The sequence below is a fragment of the Oryzias latipes genome, chromosome 11 (genome assembly GCF_053564925.1).
Source record: "Oryzias latipes strain Hd-rR chromosome 11, Olatipes_Hd-rR_3.1".
In the NCBI taxonomy this organism is placed as follows: domain Eukaryota; kingdom Metazoa; phylum Chordata; class Actinopteri; order Beloniformes; family Adrianichthyidae; genus Oryzias; species Oryzias latipes.
This window is the reverse complement of record NC_136247.1, coordinates 28,277,749-28,296,039: the sequence shown is the minus strand read 5'-3', so window position 1 is coordinate 28,296,039 and position 18,291 is coordinate 28,277,749. Positions and strand designations below refer to the sequence as shown.

Here is an 18,291-nt window from a genome sequence, read left to right as displayed (position 1 = left end):
CCAGTTTATGAACTGAATTTAGACCAGAGGTAAACAGAATGTTTTATCACAGGTTCTGGGATGAGAAGTTTTCAAAAGATCCAGACACCTACGGCAATGCAGTGTTCTTAAGTGCTGACGGGAAATGGACACAACTGAACAAAACAAACTACAAAAACTGGATCTGTGAGAAAAACAATTCTAGATCTTTCTGTTCCTGAGTTGTGCGTTGATTTAACTGTTTAGTAATGTAACTACAAAAATGTTTTATCTTTATTATTTCTTTGTGTTGACTTCTCCAAAATAGTGCTTAAAGGAAGGTTGTATTTTAGTTTCTGGTGAATTGTTCAGAGAAATGAAGGTGTCATCTATCAACAACTTCATCACATTTAAATATCAGTTAAAATGACTGAGATAAACAGGAAACTGTAATAAATGACATGAAAACGAGCTAACTTAGAGCAGCAGTTCAGACTCAGGTTTGGTCTGTAGCAAATAACAAACAGCTTCCACAAAGTCAACTGAAAAGTTACATCTAGAAAGGGAAGTCCATATTTGGAACATTTTTCTGTATTTTCTCATGATTTTGATGGAATATAAAAAGAATTTATGATAGAAAAGTGTCTTTTGTCTGAATATATTCCTGGTTCTGTTTTGGGTCTCTTTTGAAAAATTTATTTAATTACTGATTTTTCTTTGACACAGCTGCTTATTTTTAATTATTTATATTTGTAAAACTACATATATCAGAGGTTGCATGCATGTCCAATCCAAGTTAAAGTTTCTATTTTCAAGCTGGGGTTCTCTCCCAGAGGCCTGGGAGCTTGAGGGTCCTGCACAGCATCTTAGCTGTTCCTAGCACTGCCTTTTCTGGACTGACATGTCTGAGGTTTTTCCATCATCTGCTGTAGCTGTTTTCTGCTGTTTTCTCTGGTCCTGAAAGAGTTAACACCTCTGACAGATGCAACACTTTCTGTTTTTAGTCTTTAGGTGAGAACAGGAAACTCATGGAGAGTCAAAAGAAGAAATAAATAAATGAAATGTCCTAAACTAAACGTATTAACACCCCCAAGTTCATCCTCACACAATTCACATTTATCTTCAGAAATATTTAGCCTCAGAAAGGAGGAAGACAGAGTGAAGACACACAGGACATTCACTGTCCAGACTGTTTCAACCTCTGGTCCAGTGGAACCAAACAGCCTGTATTTAATATGAATGTGTAGGGGGGGCCTGGATTATGACCACCCTGCTTTAAATGCTGCAACTTGAAGGTTTTTCAACTCAAAGACCAGGCAGCACTGAAAGTTCCAGAGCATGCAACTGTTCTGCATGTTCTCCATGAGAACTGTAGATCTTCCCTCCATATGTCCAGCAAAGACCTATGAGGCATGCAAGTGTCACCATAAGCAGCTCACAGAATGGAATTGAAGCAGCAAACTGGTTGGCAGTGTCAGCAGGTAGTTTGCGACTGCTGATGGTGGATGAAGGAGACCTGTGTGGGAGGGAGTGGTCACACACAGAGCAGGGAGGCTGTTATTCTCTTATAGAACACCAGTGCGCAGCCGGCGAGGGCAGGCAGAGGACTGTTGGAGCCAGCGCGTGGAGGCTGTGGCGTTTGAGTTTGGCCTGCTGTCGGAGCCAGAGACGCGAGGTCCGTGACGCTTGGGCGCAACCTGCAAGCTGCAGGCAGGAGGAGGGTTTGGAGCCGGAGGTGCGCCATTCACGACGCGGAGGCGGCAGGACACTGGCCACAGCCACCACAGGTCTTCATCGGGAAACTGCTCACGTGGAGGAGGAGGGAGGCAGCACAACCCCCGGGAAGATCTCACACTGCCATTTGGAGCCGCAGAGGGGTGAACGGGCTTCACCCCTCCTAAAGTTAAGTGTGCCAGCTACACCAGAGCTTCTATGAACAGCCTGTAGCTCAGTCACCAGTGGATTTTAATTGGGTTTTATATGGATTGACTTTTATCCCTCTTGCATGACTGTTTTAGTGCTTTTAAAACTATTTGTGGGTTTGCCTTGTTTTTATTGCATGTGTACTGGTGGCTTGGAGTGCAGGCCTGCTCGTGTGAAAGACTTGGGTGTGGGACGAACGTCAAAGTGGACACTTGGACAATAGTGTCATATGGACAGTTACCACCACCGTTCTCCTGAAGACTCCTGATGCAACAGCTTTACATGTGTTTCATGTCATTCTTTTTTTTTTTAAGTTTTTTTTTACTAATCCTGGTTTTAGACAATTCTAATAAAACCTTTTGACTACCAAGGCTTTGGCTGTCTCTGGAGCGACTGGCAAACTCCCCAGCGGATCCCTAAAATTTTTGATTGCTCTGGGGCTTCACCCCCACCCCTCTGACAGCAGAAAGCTGCAGATGAACTGAGCTGCTGCTTCTATTTGCAGCCGTCTTTCTTAGAAACAGAAGGAATGGATCTAGAAATGACCAAACTGTTAACAGGACATTTCATTAGAAACCATTTCCTGTTAGAGTCAGACTGAAGAGATAGAAAAAACTGAACACAACTTAGTAGATCGCAGTCATACATTTTGTAATAATTACTTCTTATTACGTCTAATTCCAATCTATCAACATGCAGTTTTGCTGAAATGGTTTTTACCAACAGTGGAGGAAATAAGTATTTGATTCTGTGCTGATTGTGTAGATTTGTCCATTTTAGAGGTTGAATTAGTCATTTAGTGAACTTATAGTACTGTTTACTTGAAGTCGCTCCAACAGGATAAGTGAGCTACGTATCAACAGTGTTCGTGCTGAGAGGCAAGAGTGCTAACCACTACACCACAGTACAGCTGACTGTGAAATATGAAGAACTAAAATACGTTTAGTTTATTTTTAGAAAATTAGAAAAAGTAACATTTCCTGTGCACACAGCAAGAGATTTTTAATACTTTGCTTTTGTAAAAACACATTTATTCTTATTTAGGAATTTTTCATCCAATTTAATAGAAAACCAGTAAAACTAATGGAAACTGGAGGTGCACCCTGTGTCCGAATTACCGCCCTAACCCCTATATAGGGCACTATATAGTGCGGTCACCATTTTGTAGGACTGTCCGAATCTATAATTCAAAAATCGTGTGCACTAGAAATTTCCCAGAAGTCTCTACGAAATCCAGAGTGGATCGATGCTCACTTGATTGGAGTGACTGCGGAATAAGCGGTTACTTTTTTCGGGGCTCCGACGCTTTACCTGAAAAAACAACTCTTTTCATGTGGGAAGTTCAACCAAAGCTAAAGAAAATACCAGCAAAGAACTTTCAAACCAATTCAGCTTGAAAGAGGTTTGTTTACCACGGTTTTCGTTGTATTTTTCGAACTTCGACGTGATAGAAGAAATGGCTAACACTAGCAAAGACCATGAGTACCATCTAGTGGCTTCAGGACAGACATGCAGCGAGGGAAAAGTTGAATAGATGGATGAGCAGGAAGACACCTCACAAGATCAGACGAGAGTCAACAGACCCCACACACACACACCGGTAAAAAGCCCAAACCCTAAAAAGATTCAAAAGAATGCTCCACAAGAACGCAAGGAAGAAATATCAAACAGTGTCCTCTTTAACGCAATTCAAACCCTGACGACCAAGTTTGACACTCAAAGCGAATATCTGAAAGGATATGAGTTTCAACGTCAAGAGAACACAGATGCTGTTAAACAAGTTAAAGAGTCTGTGGATGCAAATATGGCTGCTGTTAAAAGTGTTGTGGAAGATGTGAACCGCCTCAAACTGCAGATGGTGTCTCTGAAAAAAGAAAATGCTTCTCTCTGGGAAATGTGTCTGGAACATGCAAGATATAAACGAAGATGGTCTCTGCGACTTATTGGCCTTTCTGAGAAAGAAGGGGAAATCACACGAGATGAAACTCTCAAGATCCTTTCCAAAGTGATGTCAAAGGTCAACGTTGAGGAACTGTGGAACACAGTGGACAGAGTGCATCGGCTGGGACTAAAACAACCAACCAAGACAAATCATCATCTAGTTTGGAATGAGAATTGTTTGAGACCAAGTCTGGAGAATGTCAAAAAATGCAAAAATCTGCAAAGATCTAAGTATTCGCTTCAAAGAAGACTTTTGCAAAGAAGACAGGGAGACTCGTCAGCGTCTTTGGCCGAGAAATGAGGAGGCGAGGAAGAGAGGACTCAAAGCCTTTTTAAAGGACGGCTACGCGGTCATAGATGGTCATCCGGTCACTGCATGAAACCAACACTCCATCTAGACTGAATGGGCAAAGACATTTTCCTTAAGGAGAAGAGAGAAAACAAATCCAAAGCTGGTATGTTATTGTGTTGAATGTTATCACAGCTTTGAGGAAGCAGATTTAAAAATGGGAAATTGCATTATAGCTCGTTATGGAGTTAATTGCTTTCTAGCTATTCTTTATGGTTCTTTCTTTGTTGTCTTTAAATGTTCGTGGTTTTAAGAATGTATCAAAGCGCAAGGCAATTTTTCTTTACTGCGAGGGACAAGTTAACGTTAACTGTTTTTTCTTTCAAGAGACACAAAGTAATAAAGAAGATTTTGGTTTTTGGAAATCTCAGTGGGGAAACATTTATTTATCTCATGGAAGTCCTCGTTCAGCAGGAGGGGCAATTTTCTTACATAATTTTGATGTTAAAATTATTGATCATAACAGTGACACAGAAGGTCATTGGTTAATGGTTAACATTGAGGTGGACGACACTAAATATATTCTTGTTAACATTTATGGTTTTATCAATAGGACAAAAAAACAGAGATTATTTACAAACATAAATCATATGATAACCAACTGGAAACAGATGTATGCAACTGACAAGGTTATTGTTGCAGGTGATTCCAATGTAGTACCAGATGAAAACCAAGACAGACATCCAACTCAACATAACTCTCCTCGTTTCAATAAAATTATTTCTGAATTCTCTAGCTCTCTTGACCTTATCGATATTTGGCGTAGAAAAAATCCAAATAAGCTTCAATACACCCGGAATAACTCTCAAGACTCTCAACACTCAAGGATAGATTACTGGTTACTAACAAGTAATCAAAACATTTTCAACCTTAAACTGTAATATCTCCTACTCTCATCTCACTGACCATTGTGTTAACATTTTGGCTCTTTCCCCTGGGAAAAAAAATAAATAAATAAAAAATAAAAAATCATTCAAAAAATGGAGCATCCCACTGGAAATTCAATAATAACCTTTTGAATAACACAAACTTTTGTACAAAAATTCAAATCACTTATTCCTGAAATAAAATAAATACAATACCTGTCTCCTATTAATAGATGGGAGTGGTTAAAATTTAATATTAGAAAAACTGCGATTGTAGAAGGAAACATTTTGGCTAGGAAAAAAAGACAACAGACTGAAATAATTTCCAAATTAAACATTATGTGTAATTTAACTCAACTGAGTGAGGAGAATGTCATTGAAATTAACAAATTGCAATCTAAATTAGATTAACTTTATACCGAAAAAGCCAAAGGAGCATTTATTCGTTCAAAGGCAAAGTGGATGGAAGATGGAGAAAAAATTCGACTTACTTTTTTAACTTGGAAAAAAGTAGAGAAAGGAAAAAATCTATCACTAAGTTACAGATTGAAAACCGTCTAGTAGAAGACCAAAACAATATTAAGGATTTTCATGAAGGTAGTAAAGAAGAATACAGAACAAAATGCCTCCTCGCAGGAGCCCGTAAATCGTACAGTGGCACAAAAATAAAAAATTAATATTGCCATTGATTAATAACTTGAGGCGTATTTCTGAACAAATACATTAAATCAACACCAATGTGTTTGTAATTTAATTATTTATAAATCTGCCACGTTTTCCATGATCAGAACACAGCAGATTCATAAATAGTCTTCGTAAAATGTCCATATTTATCGTGTTTTTGCTTTGACAAATTGGTGTCATTCTCCGCTTTAAATAGTAGTTCCCCATCCAGACCAGCTGGTGGCGGTAATGTGTCACTTTGTTTTCGTGTCAATTGCCATATAAACAACCAATGAGTTATAAAGCGACACAACTCATTGTAAACAACACCCGAAAGAGAAAGAGGTGCTTTATCACTCAGAGGTGGATTGAAGTAGTGTGTTGGAGAAAATAAAGGCTTTGTCCGAACTCTTACCCTAATCCCTAACTACTAAAATAGTGCAGCACTATATAGTTCTCTATATGGTTCTCTGCATTTTCAAAGCAATGTGGACACCCGTTTTTTTTCCTTAACTTTATTGCAATGCGGACACCCATGCTCACTAGGGTGGCACCCATACATAGCGCTTCCGGCGGAACTCAACGCCGCAACAGCGAGTTTGAGCGCGCGCGCGGCTGCAGCAGCTGACTCTCGTCGAACGGTAAGTGTTTTCTCGGAAGGTTGCCTAAAGTTGGGCAAATCTTTTAAAAACACCGTCGACATACTTGTCTTTGACCTCCTTCCCATTTTTTTTGACAGTGCGGTATAACTACTGACATTTTTCCAGCGAAAACTTCAGTCTCAAAACCTCTTCGAAACTTTTAAGGTGAGTATCTTGAATTCTAATTTTGCCCCTAGATAGATTATTTGTTTATGTGCTTTCTTCATCTCCTGCAAACTTCATGACGAAATTCAATTTAGGAAATACATTTTTTATGATGATAATCGGCGTTGTGACTGTCTGCCGGCTGGGATGGCGGACTGACTGAGCGTCTCTCTCGCTGAGCTCTCGCCTTTTTTCCCCGATTTGCACGGAAAATGTCAGAACTAGAAAACAGAGAGAAATGTTTGACTGGAGAACAGTGCGCGTTGACTGTGTCTTTGTTTTGCAAGAAACATCTTGGTAAGTTTATCTTTTTGCTCAAATGGCGTCAAAGAAAACAAGCTCCAACTTTGCAGCCATCGGCCATGACTATTCCCACATGGACGTCGCTTCCAGCATGAAAAGAAAACCACCACCTACTCCCACTAAGTCTACGGGACCACTTTTGAAGGTAAAAGCGGGACAGGAGTCAACTTCCAGATGTGATGATGCTGTTTTGGCTGCAATTGAAAGGCTAACGTCCAAAACAGAAGACTTTGGAAGTCAGCTGCGTGAAAACACAATCATGGTGGCAAACAACTCCCGGCTGGTTGAGATGAACGCGGCTGAAATAAAAGACTGTAAGACAAAGATCGCAACGATTGAAAGAGAAATCCCACTGATTGTGAAGGAGAACCAAGAACTGAAGGAAAAAGTGGCCGATCTGGAAAGATACAAACGAAGAAGGAACTTGTAAATTCATGGACTGAAAGAAAAAGATGAGGTGAACATCAGGGAACATGTGGTTGGAATCCTGTCCAAAATAGCACCGCAGTGGGCAGACGTGATGGACACGACGGTGGACACGGTTCATCCACTGGGGAGGAGGGAGGAAGGAAGACATCACCATGTGATCCTGCAGTTTGTCACGAGGCGCCATAGAGATGCTTTCTGGAAAATCACCAAGAACTGCAGACCTGCAAAGACCCGAGGATCCGCTTCAAGGAGGACTTTAGTAAAGCAGACCGAGAAGCTGGAGCGGCCGTCTGGCCCAAGATGGAGCGGGGAAAAGGGAAGAACGTCTATTACATGAGGGATCCATCAACGGGACTAGAGTCACTGTGGAGTGAAATATTACCATGGAGGTGACCTACATATTTTAGCGTTATTGAGTTCATAGTGTTTAATTTAAATTGTTTTTTTTACTTTATTCTAAGGTTTAACAGTTAAGTCATTTTGTTTACATAATAGAGCAAATCTAAGTCAAGTATTTTATTCTTTTTTTAAACATTTTACCTTTTAACAAATATTTTTTCTAAGATGTGAATGTCTTAATCAATATGGTTATATAATTTGTAATAATTTATATTGTTTTCCAGTGAAACATTTTACATTTCATTTAATGGTAAAATTATCAGTTTCATTCTTAGTAAATAGTTAAAGGCGCAGCTAACCCTTAACTTAAGACACCAGCTTCTTTTATCTTGAATTTTCTGTTATTTTCTTTTGTTTACATCCTTTTTTGTGTTATTTATGTCTTTAAGTACTGTGTGGTCTTTTCTGTCACTAAATACTAGGGGTATTAGGGATTCTGTTTAAAAAAAAAATCACTTTATTTTGCAAAAACCAAAAAGTTCAATGTTGTTGTCTTCAGGAAACTCACTAATGAGAATGATGGAAAGGTTTGGTCCGATCAGGGGAGATCAAATTCTTTTTTCTCATGGCACCAACCGGTCAGCAGGGGTCGCTATATTACTTTCAGTTACAAAAAGAGATGGTTCTGGTCACTGGTTAATTTGTGTTCTTATGAAAGATGATTAATTTGTTATTCTGGGAAATTTATATGGATATAACTCTACATCGCCAAACAAAATCATGTTTTTAGACTTTACAAGCTCTGTTAAAGAACTAAACCAAAATAATCTCATCATTGGAGGTGATTTTAATATGGTGGAAGATGAATACCTTGACAGATTTCCTTCAGCATTTCAAAATCATCATTATCCAGTTCTTCTTCATATATGTAGAGATTTCAATGTTTCTGTTGATAATCCTGATGTTCAAGCGTTCACCTGCTTTAAACCAGACGGATCTGCTAAATCTAGGTTGGATTTTTGGTTTGACAAATGAAAATCAATAGAATTTTACATCAATAGCCAATATTTCTGCTGCACCATTAACAGACCATTCTATGATGAAGCTCATTATTCAATAATCCTAAAAACAAAGGTTACTGGAAGTTCAACTCTAGTCTATTAGAGGATGAAGTTTATTCTCAGGCGATTATAAAAGAAATCCTGAGGATAACTAACGACAGACAGTTCACCACTCAGAGGGACAAATGGGAGTTTTTCAAATTCAAAGCAAGACAGATTTCCATAACACAGCAAAAGATTGAGCAGAGATGGTAAACGAAAAGAAATGCAAATGACCGGAGAAATTAACTCTGTGTTGTAAATCTCTATTGAGTGAAGGTGAGAAACAGAGACTTGCATTCCTGGAAAAAAGGCGACGAGAAAAATGCTGTTAAAAGATTACTAATTAATGGCAGTGAAAGTACAAATATGAAGGATATGAAGAGAGAAATGTTCAAGTTTTACAATGGGCTGTACTCTTCCTCTTATTCACATCTGATCGCTTCTTTAATCGCATCAAGGATTTGGCTCCTGAACTGGATGAAAACTTTAAACAAGTGTGTGAAGCAGAAATCACTCTGGAAGAAGCAGAAAAAGCCATGAGAGGTTTAGCTGTTGATAAATCTCCAGGGTCTGACAGGCTGACTGTTAACTTTGACAGACATTTCTGGAAACCCATGAAAGAGCAGTTTCTGTTGGTCATAAAGGAAATTATACTTCCATCCACCATGAAGCAGGGCGTCATCACCCTGATTCCTAAACCTGGGAAAGACGCCAGACCAATTGATCAATTCAGACCAATATCCCTCCTCAATAGTGATAATAAAATCATAACCAACATTTCTGCATCTAGATTTAAAACAGGACTGAATCAGATCATCTCAGACACACAATCAGGGTTTTTAAAAGGACGATCAATTCACAATAATACACTGTTAGTTCTTGATCTGATTGACTATAATCAATGAATTAAAGATGATTGCTTCATTTTATTTTTAGATTTCTTTAAAACCTTTGACACGGTTGAACACAAATTTATGTTTCAGACTTTAGAATTATTTGGATTTGGACATAATTTCCTAAATTTTGTTCAAACAATCTATAACGATACAGTGTGGTTATTTTACCAAATGGCATTACTACCAGATTTGTAATTAACAAAGGAATTAAACAAGGCTGTCCAATCTCACCGTTACTTTTTATAACAGCAACAGAAATGTTATCAATACTTATTAAAAACTCTGGTTTCTGTAAACTTAATGTCCTGGAGAACAGTTATTGATCACTCAGCTGGCAGACGACACGGCCACATTCATGAAGGACCGTCATCAAATACCTGAGACCATTCAGACCGTGGATTTCTTCTCTAAAGAATCTGGTTTCAAAATAAATCTCAGTAAATGTGAACTGTTGCCAATTCACTATTCTGATCAGTCAGTTCTTTATAACATTCCTGTTAGGACTGCTGTGAAATATCTTGGTGTTCATATCACCAAAGACAGTAAAACAATGGAGGAAATGAACTTATGGAAAACTTTAGAAAAATGTAAAGCCAATCTAAACATGTGGTCACAGCGAGATATTTCTATTCTGGGCCGAGTGTTTCTCACTAAATAAGATTGTTGATCCAGATTCATTTGTCCAGCATATTCACTCCAAATTCCTAAATCTGCAAGGAAATCAATAAACCAAAACAATTTCAACTTCATTTGGAAAATAAAACTCATTACATAAAAAAAGGAACAATAATTCAGGATTACAGTGAAGGTGGACTTAAAGCCATAGACTTTGAAAGTTTGGATGCTATGATTAAAATAAATTGGCTTAGATCTTTTCTGCAAAATGAAAGAAATATTTGGTTTCATATTCCTTCAAACATCTTCTCTCATCTAGGGGGCATTGAGTTCCTTCTAAAATGTGACTTTGATTACAGAAAACTTCCTATTAAACTTTCTACCTATCAGCAGCTGTTACTGTACTGGAAGCTCATATATAAACATAACTTTAGTCCACACAATACTCCATATGGAACTGTCGGTATAATTTATGTAGAAACAAATCAATATTTTGCAAAAATTGGATTGATAACGGCATTTGGTCATTATTAAATATTATGAATGACAATGGAAACATTATCTCATTTGAAACTTTTTCCAGTAAGTTTAAACTGAATGATAGAAAACAATCCAACAATGAGGTCAAAACCTCAGACTTTTGTCCAAATGTCCTCCAGTCTGGTTCAAAATGTCCGAGTCCAGCTTCCATTTCTGTTTGATGGTCGACCGCTTAACTCAAAACTTCCGAACTCATTTATACGATCTTTGTTCGTTGGAGAACTGTTTCCAACATCTTACAAAAATCATTCTATGTCACAGTATTACACAAGAGAGGAAATAAGCAAGTTAAGATCTCAGTTTATTAAATATCCAAATTTCCCAAAATACAAAGAAATCCATTTTAAAATGATGAATGCAGTCTATCCATGCAAGGAACTATTACACATATGTTTTGGTTTGCCAGAAAATAACTATTCTTTCTGTGACATAAATATAGAATAACTTGACCATCTGTTATTTGAGTGTATATTTGTTTATAGTTTTTTGGAGGATTTCTTTTTTTGGTGCTCCTCAAAGTTTCCCTTTCTATTCAATTACAAAAGTATATTATATTATTTGGAGTAGTTTCTGGTGATAATCTATTTGATTTGACATTCAATACTTTATTAATATCTGGGAAATTTTCCATTCATAAGAGCAGATTCTTAAAAACCAAACCAGTATTCAATACATTCCATAAAGAGATCAGTTTATATTTTAAATCTCTGAAATTAATGAAAAACAAAAATGCAATAAAACTGTCTATTTTCATTGAAGATCACATGCTGCATGACAATCCCTAGTATTGTAAACTACAATTCTATTTTTTCCCCCTCTTTTCTTTGTGTTGTTACTATGTGCATGCGCTTGTTTAAAGTTAAATTAAAAAATAATAATAAATAAAGTTTAAAAAAAATGTCCGCCGGCTCCGCCATGATGGAAATTCCTTGGTTTTAAGGGCCCACAATACTCTTTCGTAATTCTGTTATCTATAATCATCATGTAAAATCAACTCGAAATGGCTTTTAATACTTATTTTTACTAATCAACAGCAGTTAAATGTTTCTGTATCGTTGTATTACTGAAATTTAAGTAGGGTTGGGCGATGTCCCTCAAATTGACAGTTGATGATGTTTGCAGTAAACCAATCGGGATGGACGATGGTTTACTTACGATGGTTTCGTTATTATAGAATTCTTATTCGTTTTATTTCCCAACTAATGACTCATACGCGATGATCCAGTATAAACTGAGGGAAGTGACGTTATCCCCACATATTTACATGCAGCCAGGATGCAGATTGAGGCATTTCCTGCATGGAATTTTTGTTCACCCAAAGCTAATGTTGTTAGCCCTTGTTAGCATACTGCTATCCTGGCTTCTTTCCGGCTCCGTTCTTCCACAGAAAAGGCACTGGCCACAATGATTAAAATTAAAATGAGCGAACAGGCGCCTCATAATATCCGTAATCTTAATAAAAGCATGTTTAGAAGATCATCTCGTATATTACGGAGCTGACATATCAATGTATGTATCCGCTTGGCGGAACTAATTTCCTCTTCCAGTTTTTCAAACCCTACTGCGAATGTGCGAATGATTTATTCCCACCGAAAGTGTGACCCATGGGAACGTTTGTTATAATCTGAATAAGATTTTCTGGGCCCATGTGCACGGTTGGATTCTAATCTGACCATTGATCCGATCAAGATATGTTGCTCAAGTAACCGCGGCTTGCGGTGTCGACTCGCAACGTGGCGGGGGCGTGGCATTACGATGGTGCATCCCCATCGTGAGGTCAGTCACCCATCACGATGGACGAGGCACAACCCTACACTAAATCTAGATTAAACCCTAGGTTTAGATTGGAGCCTCGCGGTCACGTGGTCGGTTTCTAGCAAGGCGATTGGCTTCTCCCATTGTTTACAATCATACAGGAGCAAATGTAACAGTAAATGTCTTTTAAATGTATTTTTATTAAAAAAAATAAACACTAATCAAGAACTTTAAAAATTATATATTTTTTTATAATTATTTTTACAATTTTATATTTCTTCGTATTTTAAACACTTTCTTTTTTTTTTTTTTACGTGATCATCTACTGCACCGGCCTTAAGATGTCCTCAGATATGTTGGCCAAACCAGATTCCTCCAAGGTCATATACAACGGAAAGCAGCTAGAAGACACATCAGACTGGAAGGAGTGTGAGGTGAAAACCTACAACGATGCATATGAATCTGTGGAGGACACCAGAAGGGTTCAGTCACCAGAACAAGGTAAGAATGAAGTCAATCTTCTGCATCCAGACATGCTGATCCAAACCTCAGTACCAGTTCAGCAAGAATTAGCATTTAGCATGGCTAGATTTGAACAAGGTTCTAAGTCAGGGGGGTCAGAATCCAGGCCTGGAGGGGCGATATCCAACATGTTTTCCAACCAACCTACCATTAAAGCTCCTCCACCTGATCCAGGTCATCAGGAGCAGATAAGGCAGGATTTCTGGAAAACCAGCAGGAGGCCTGGAGTTTGACACCCCAAGAGCTTCAAAATTGGTAAAAGAAACAATGGAAACAAGAGGCTGAACATTTTGAGCTGGAGCTTTATTAAAAAAACAATTGAACTGAAAAACCATCAGGATCCTTTGAAGAATTCAAAATGATCGTTTTTATGAAGCTCAACAGTCCTGCCACGTTCAAAGAAATTCAGCTTTTTTGCCATCAAGAGATCCTGAAAGGAAGATTTCTTATTAGAAGATAACAGAATGAAAATTTTGTCTTTCAAAGGCTGTGGTCTTAAAGTAGTATTTTTAATAAATTGGTAATGTGTTCTGTAGCTATTCTTTATTTTTTTCATTTTGAAGCTCAATCTAGAACCTTGTCAAGGTCCAGCTGCACATTTTTTGCATTTTCTTAACTGGTCTTTAGATTTTGATCAGGAGTGTTTGATCAAAGAACAATAGATTCTTCTCCGGAAGACAAGATCCCTCTTTATTTTTCTCTCATTGCTCCACAAACAGAGACGTGTCCTGAAGTCCAGAAAAGGTTCTGCAGATGTGAACAATGGTGTCTGTTGGTGCTGTGTACTGTCCTGTCAGCTGGATCCATCATTCTATCCTCATGTAAGATGAAATCTAACACCTCAACATCATAGTTTAGATAAAAACTTCAAACTAGCAGCTCAGACTTTTATTTTTCCAATTTAAAATGATGTTTTATTGATGTTTATCCTCAAAACACAATGTAAATTTGAATTCATTTAACTTTTGTACAGTTTATCTAACCAAATAATGCAATTTTCCAGACATGGTGGTCAACAATTACAATCTGCAGATGGAAGTGAAGGAGCTAAAGAAAAACTCTGAAGGTGAGAAACATTAAAAACACCTAAAACATCTTTATGTCTGACTATTCTTGCATTAATTGCATTAATGCTTTGAAAATCTGTTTCTCCATATCTGCTCCAACAGTAACAGTTCTAGAAAGTGGTCATCACCAAATGGAACCATTCTTTTTGATTCTTTGTCTGCATATGTGGGTGAAGGTTCTCATTCATCCATTGTCTAGAAGTTGAGTCGTAGCAACTGGACTTATTTATCTCCAGCAGGCTCTAGATTCAGTTTCTCACTGGTTGAACTGATGCTCCTCTTAGATGCACCAACATAAAAGTCTGTAGCATCTACCTTTTTGACCACATTGGATTCAGATCAGCAGTTTTATTTGGTCTATTTACTTTTTAGTAAGTTTGATGTCTTTGGGTTTTTTGTTTGTTTCTCTCTTTTTTTTTAAACTTCCTCGAGTTCATACTTGTGGAGCCCGTGTCCTGACATTAAAAAAACTAAAATATCCCGTTCCCACAAGATAATATTTCATTCCCACGAAATCATTAATTTGTGCGAATGCAATAATTATTCACGTCATAAGTCATTCATAAACACGGATGTGCTCTCTGTTACCCACATTCGTTCAAGAAAGGAAAAAGAAAAATGATCAATTATTGTCAATGATTATAAAAAAAATACAAGATTTATGATACCTAGGCTTGCTGCTTTGCCATACGATTCACCAGACATAGCTCCTAGCTCACGCCGTGGAGCTCTTTTACTTGTCATGCCGGCATTCGGGCAGCTGGCTGGCCGGTAGACAATAACAGCCAGCTGATATTGTAGTTTAGGGTCGAATATGAATAATAATAATATTCAGGACTGGTCTTTTATTAACATACTCTTTAGCAGTCGCTTTACCTTCGAAGGCTAGCAGGCTATATGCTAACTAGCCGATCATTTATCCTGTTATTCACGTCAGATTTACAGCAGATACCTTCACATTTCTGTCTGTGTGTGTCTCATTACATTGCATTGAAGACACGGAGGATGTTTAGAGATCAGATTTATTTATTTTAAAAAGCACAAAAGCATCGGTAATCACGTTCACCCATGATCCTGTACAATCTCCGTCCGTCTTGCTGAAAAAGCTGCTTTCTGCCGCTACTTCAGTGTCTCTGTTAGCATTCAAAAGGGCTAAAAATAAAAGCAAGAATGATCGATCTATTATTGTCTCGAAAATCAGAAAAATAAAATAAGATTAGGCTGACTGCTTCACCTACCGGACTTAGATCCTAGCTCCTAGCATCACAAACGTGGTATGCATCACGCATGCCCAGGATTAAGCTCTACCAGCCAATCATTGGTCTTGTTGCTACACTTCAGTTACAGGGACACGGTGATTGGTCGAAATGCATCTTGGGTATGTGTGATGCATGATGGGATATTGCTCACATCCATGTTTGTAATGCTAGGAGCTTAACTGAAGTTACAGCTGAAAGCAGCTTTTGCGGCCGGACGGAGAGGATAACTGTGTTTATGAATGACTTATGACGTGAATAATTATTTTGTTCGCACAAGTTAATTATTTCAAGGGAACGGAATATTATCTAGTGGGAATGAGATATATTTTCGTTTTTTAATGTCAGGACACTGGCTCCATAAAACCTCACATGGACTGTTTCAAACAGGAAAACAGAGAAAAGACCACAGTGATCATGGTTTCACAGTTCTGAACTAAACTGATCCAGTAGAAGAAGAACCATTTATCTGTACTTGGTTTTTTTTTTTAAAGTTTAGTTTTTAAGTTTTTATACGATGTATAAAAAAAATAAATTTTGTGTTTTTCTGTTTTTTCTTCAGAATTGATGTCAACTTTCTCAGCCAACAACAGTCGTTTACAGGATGAAATGCAGCAGCTAAGAGATGAAAATGAAGGTCAGAAAAGATCCAGAAAATCTAACAATAAAGGGAGTCCATTTTCACGTTTTTCCATTTTAAACTGAGTATTAGGTCTTTGTTTATATAGAACAAGTATTAATAGATGAAGTAAAAATATAAAGAAGTGGAACAGCTGGACTTGAAGGCAGAACAGCTGTTTGCTAACATGTTTATCAGAGGTTCATACTGATGTTCAAACTTCTCCTTTAACAAATGTTTCATATTTTCTGTTTTCATGTTTTCTAATGAGTTCAAAGATTCTCTGCTGACATCCAGACTATGACTGAGACGCCTTTATCACTCATGAAGACACAAAAACTTTGATCCAACAGAAACACAATTGTGTCTCCACCTCTGTCTATGTGATGAGAAAAGCAACAATTTGATCAGAAACAATATCATCATTCCAATATTGAACACAGACTTTCAGACTGTCTGTAGTAAAGCACGACTGCAAATGATCAGATTCATTCTGTTAAGAAGCTGAAGAACAAACTAAGATGAGAATCTTAGAGAACCATCAACACAACAACACTGAACCCTTTTCCTTCATTTAAACTCTTGTTTTGAACCTTTTTCCCTGCATAGATCCTCCTGAATGGACTACAGTTAAAGTTAGCTGATTACCAGCATATGGTGGAATTTATCCAGACTACTTAAGGTTGATATCCATGACAGCAAAACATGAGGCTCAGTGTTTTGCCAAAGGACACTTGAACACATGTGCAGGCAGATTGGGAATCAAACCTGCCTAAACTGCTCCCCCTCTGCATCATGACCAACCCCCCCACTAAAGTGAAGATTGCTTGGCATCTGTTGAAGGCCATGTGATTGTTCATTTAAGTACAAATCAATAATAAATGGACTTCTACTGTCTTTCAGGCATCAAGAAAACTTGAAATAAAACAGCTGAAAAATCAGATTGAAGATGAGAAAAGACTGAAAACTAATGGATGATATCAGTTTGTTTGGATCATGTTTACCTTTGAACTGAACTAGAAAGTTTTAGTAGAAAATACAGATGAAACCAGAAAGTAAACCCTGCAATTTTTTTCGTATCTCAGCCTATGACGGTCAATGGTGTCCTGAAGGATGGAGAAGATTTGGAAGCAGCTGCTACTATAAATCTACTGAGCAGAAAACTTGGACTGACAGCAGGAGTTTCTGTCAGAAAAATGGATCTGATCTGGTGGTGGTAAACAGCAAAGAGGAACAGGTGGGTGTGTTCACACTAGTTCCTTCCAGCTTCTTGTGTCTTGGATTCTCCACCTGTATGTGTGCTGCTGTTGTCTGGATGCTGATGGATTCCAGCTGAAATTCTCCTCAACAACTCAGATTTCATGTTTGTCTTTCAGCAACATTTCAAAGAAACGTTGTGATGGAACACAGAAACTCTTTTTCCCACTTCTAATGTCTTCAATTCCAAATAGGCTAAACTGGGATTCAGTAGAAATGGACTGTTGGCCCTGAAGACAAAACAAGAAGCAAAAACTAAATGAACAGAAATCTGCATCAAAGAAAGTCAGATTTTGTTCCTCAGATGAACTTTCTCTCAGTTTTTAGGACAATTATCCAGAACAGATGAATCCTAAAGACCAGACATTTTCTACTGGACTTTTAGTGTGAAAGTAAACCAAGATGGAGAGAATGTATTATGAACGAACATTTTCTTTGTTTATAGAAGTTTGTTTCTACATTTCATCGGAAAGCAGAATCCTGGATCGGTCTGTCTGCTGAATGGTCATCACAGAAATATGGATGGAAATGGGTGGATGGATCACCACTGACAGAAACGTAAGACTTTTTTTCTTTTACAACGTTACTAAATTCATTCTTTATGACTGAGCCTGATTGTAAATGTGTGAAATCCTTTAAAAAACAGAAAATGTTTGTAACATCATAATTCAGACCAGTTTATGAACTGAATTTAGACCAGAGGTAAACAGAATGTTTTATCACAGGTTCTGGGAAGAAGGATTTTCAAAAGGTCCGGAGTACTACTATGATTCAGTGTACTTAAGTACTGATGGGAAATGGACACGACTGAACAGAGGACATAATAGAAACTGGATCTGTGAGAAGTAAAAATCTGAATTTTTTTGTTACTGAGATGTGCATTGATCTGTTTATCAATGTAACAACAAAAATGTTGTAACTTTTCTATTTTCATTTCTTTTTGTTTACTTCTACAAAATAGTTCTTAAAAGGAAAGTTGTATTTCAGTGTATGGTGAATTGTTCAGAGAAATAAAGTTTCTGAAAAATCTGACTCATGGAGAGACCACAACCATTCTAAACGTGATTACTGATTTTTCTCTGTG

General features: G+C 37.7%; 2 protein-coding genes and 1 long non-coding RNA gene across 10 annotated transcripts in view; 2 read left to right on the top strand and 1 right to left on the bottom strand.

Moving 5' to 3' along the window:
• Positions 1-18,291, top strand: part of LOC110015840 (CD209 antigen-like protein D) — a 59,303-nt gene that overhangs the window by 18,325 nt on the left and 22,687 nt on the right. For 4 of the 7 annotated variants that reach the window (XM_023959750.2, XM_023959745.2, XM_078955134.1 and 1 more), the window contains one exon: positions 53-5,334. The exons of the other annotated variants lie outside the window; for them this stretch is intronic. Coding sequence is in view for 2 of the 4 variants with exons in the window: in XM_023959745.2 (XP_023815513.1) it covers positions 53-200 (148 nt within the window). In the remaining 2 variants the exon portion in view is untranslated. Of the gene's footprint in view, positions 1-52; positions 5,335-18,291 lie in introns of those variants that run through there. 7 annotated transcript variants of the gene reach the window in all.
• Positions 1-18,291, bottom strand: part of LOC144995434 (uncharacterized) — a 61,703-nt gene that overhangs the window by 36,000 nt on the left and 7,412 nt on the right. The gene's annotated exons all lie outside the window — the stretch shown is intronic.
• On the top strand, positions 5,449-18,257 carry LOC101157028 (CD209 antigen-like protein D). Of its 2 annotated transcripts, XM_004084521.5 has the most exons (9): positions 5,525-6,341; positions 6,440-6,506; positions 12,828-12,987; positions 13,728-13,829; positions 14,012-14,074; positions 15,894-15,968; positions 17,036-17,187; positions 17,653-17,765; positions 17,933-18,257. In XM_004084521.5, the coding sequence occupies exons 3-9, from the start codon at positions 12,828-12,830 to the stop codon at positions 18,054-18,056; spliced, it is 789 nt and encodes a 262-aa protein (XP_004084569.1). In that variant the 5' UTR covers positions 5,525-6,341; positions 6,440-6,506; the 3' UTR covers positions 18,057-18,257. The 2 variants fall into 2 exon arrangements, with proteins under 2 accessions (XP_023815526.1, XP_004084569.1); XM_023959758.2 differs by lacking the exons at positions 17,653-17,765; positions 17,933-18,257 and adding an exon at positions 17,327-17,623 and having other exon boundaries at positions 5,449-6,341.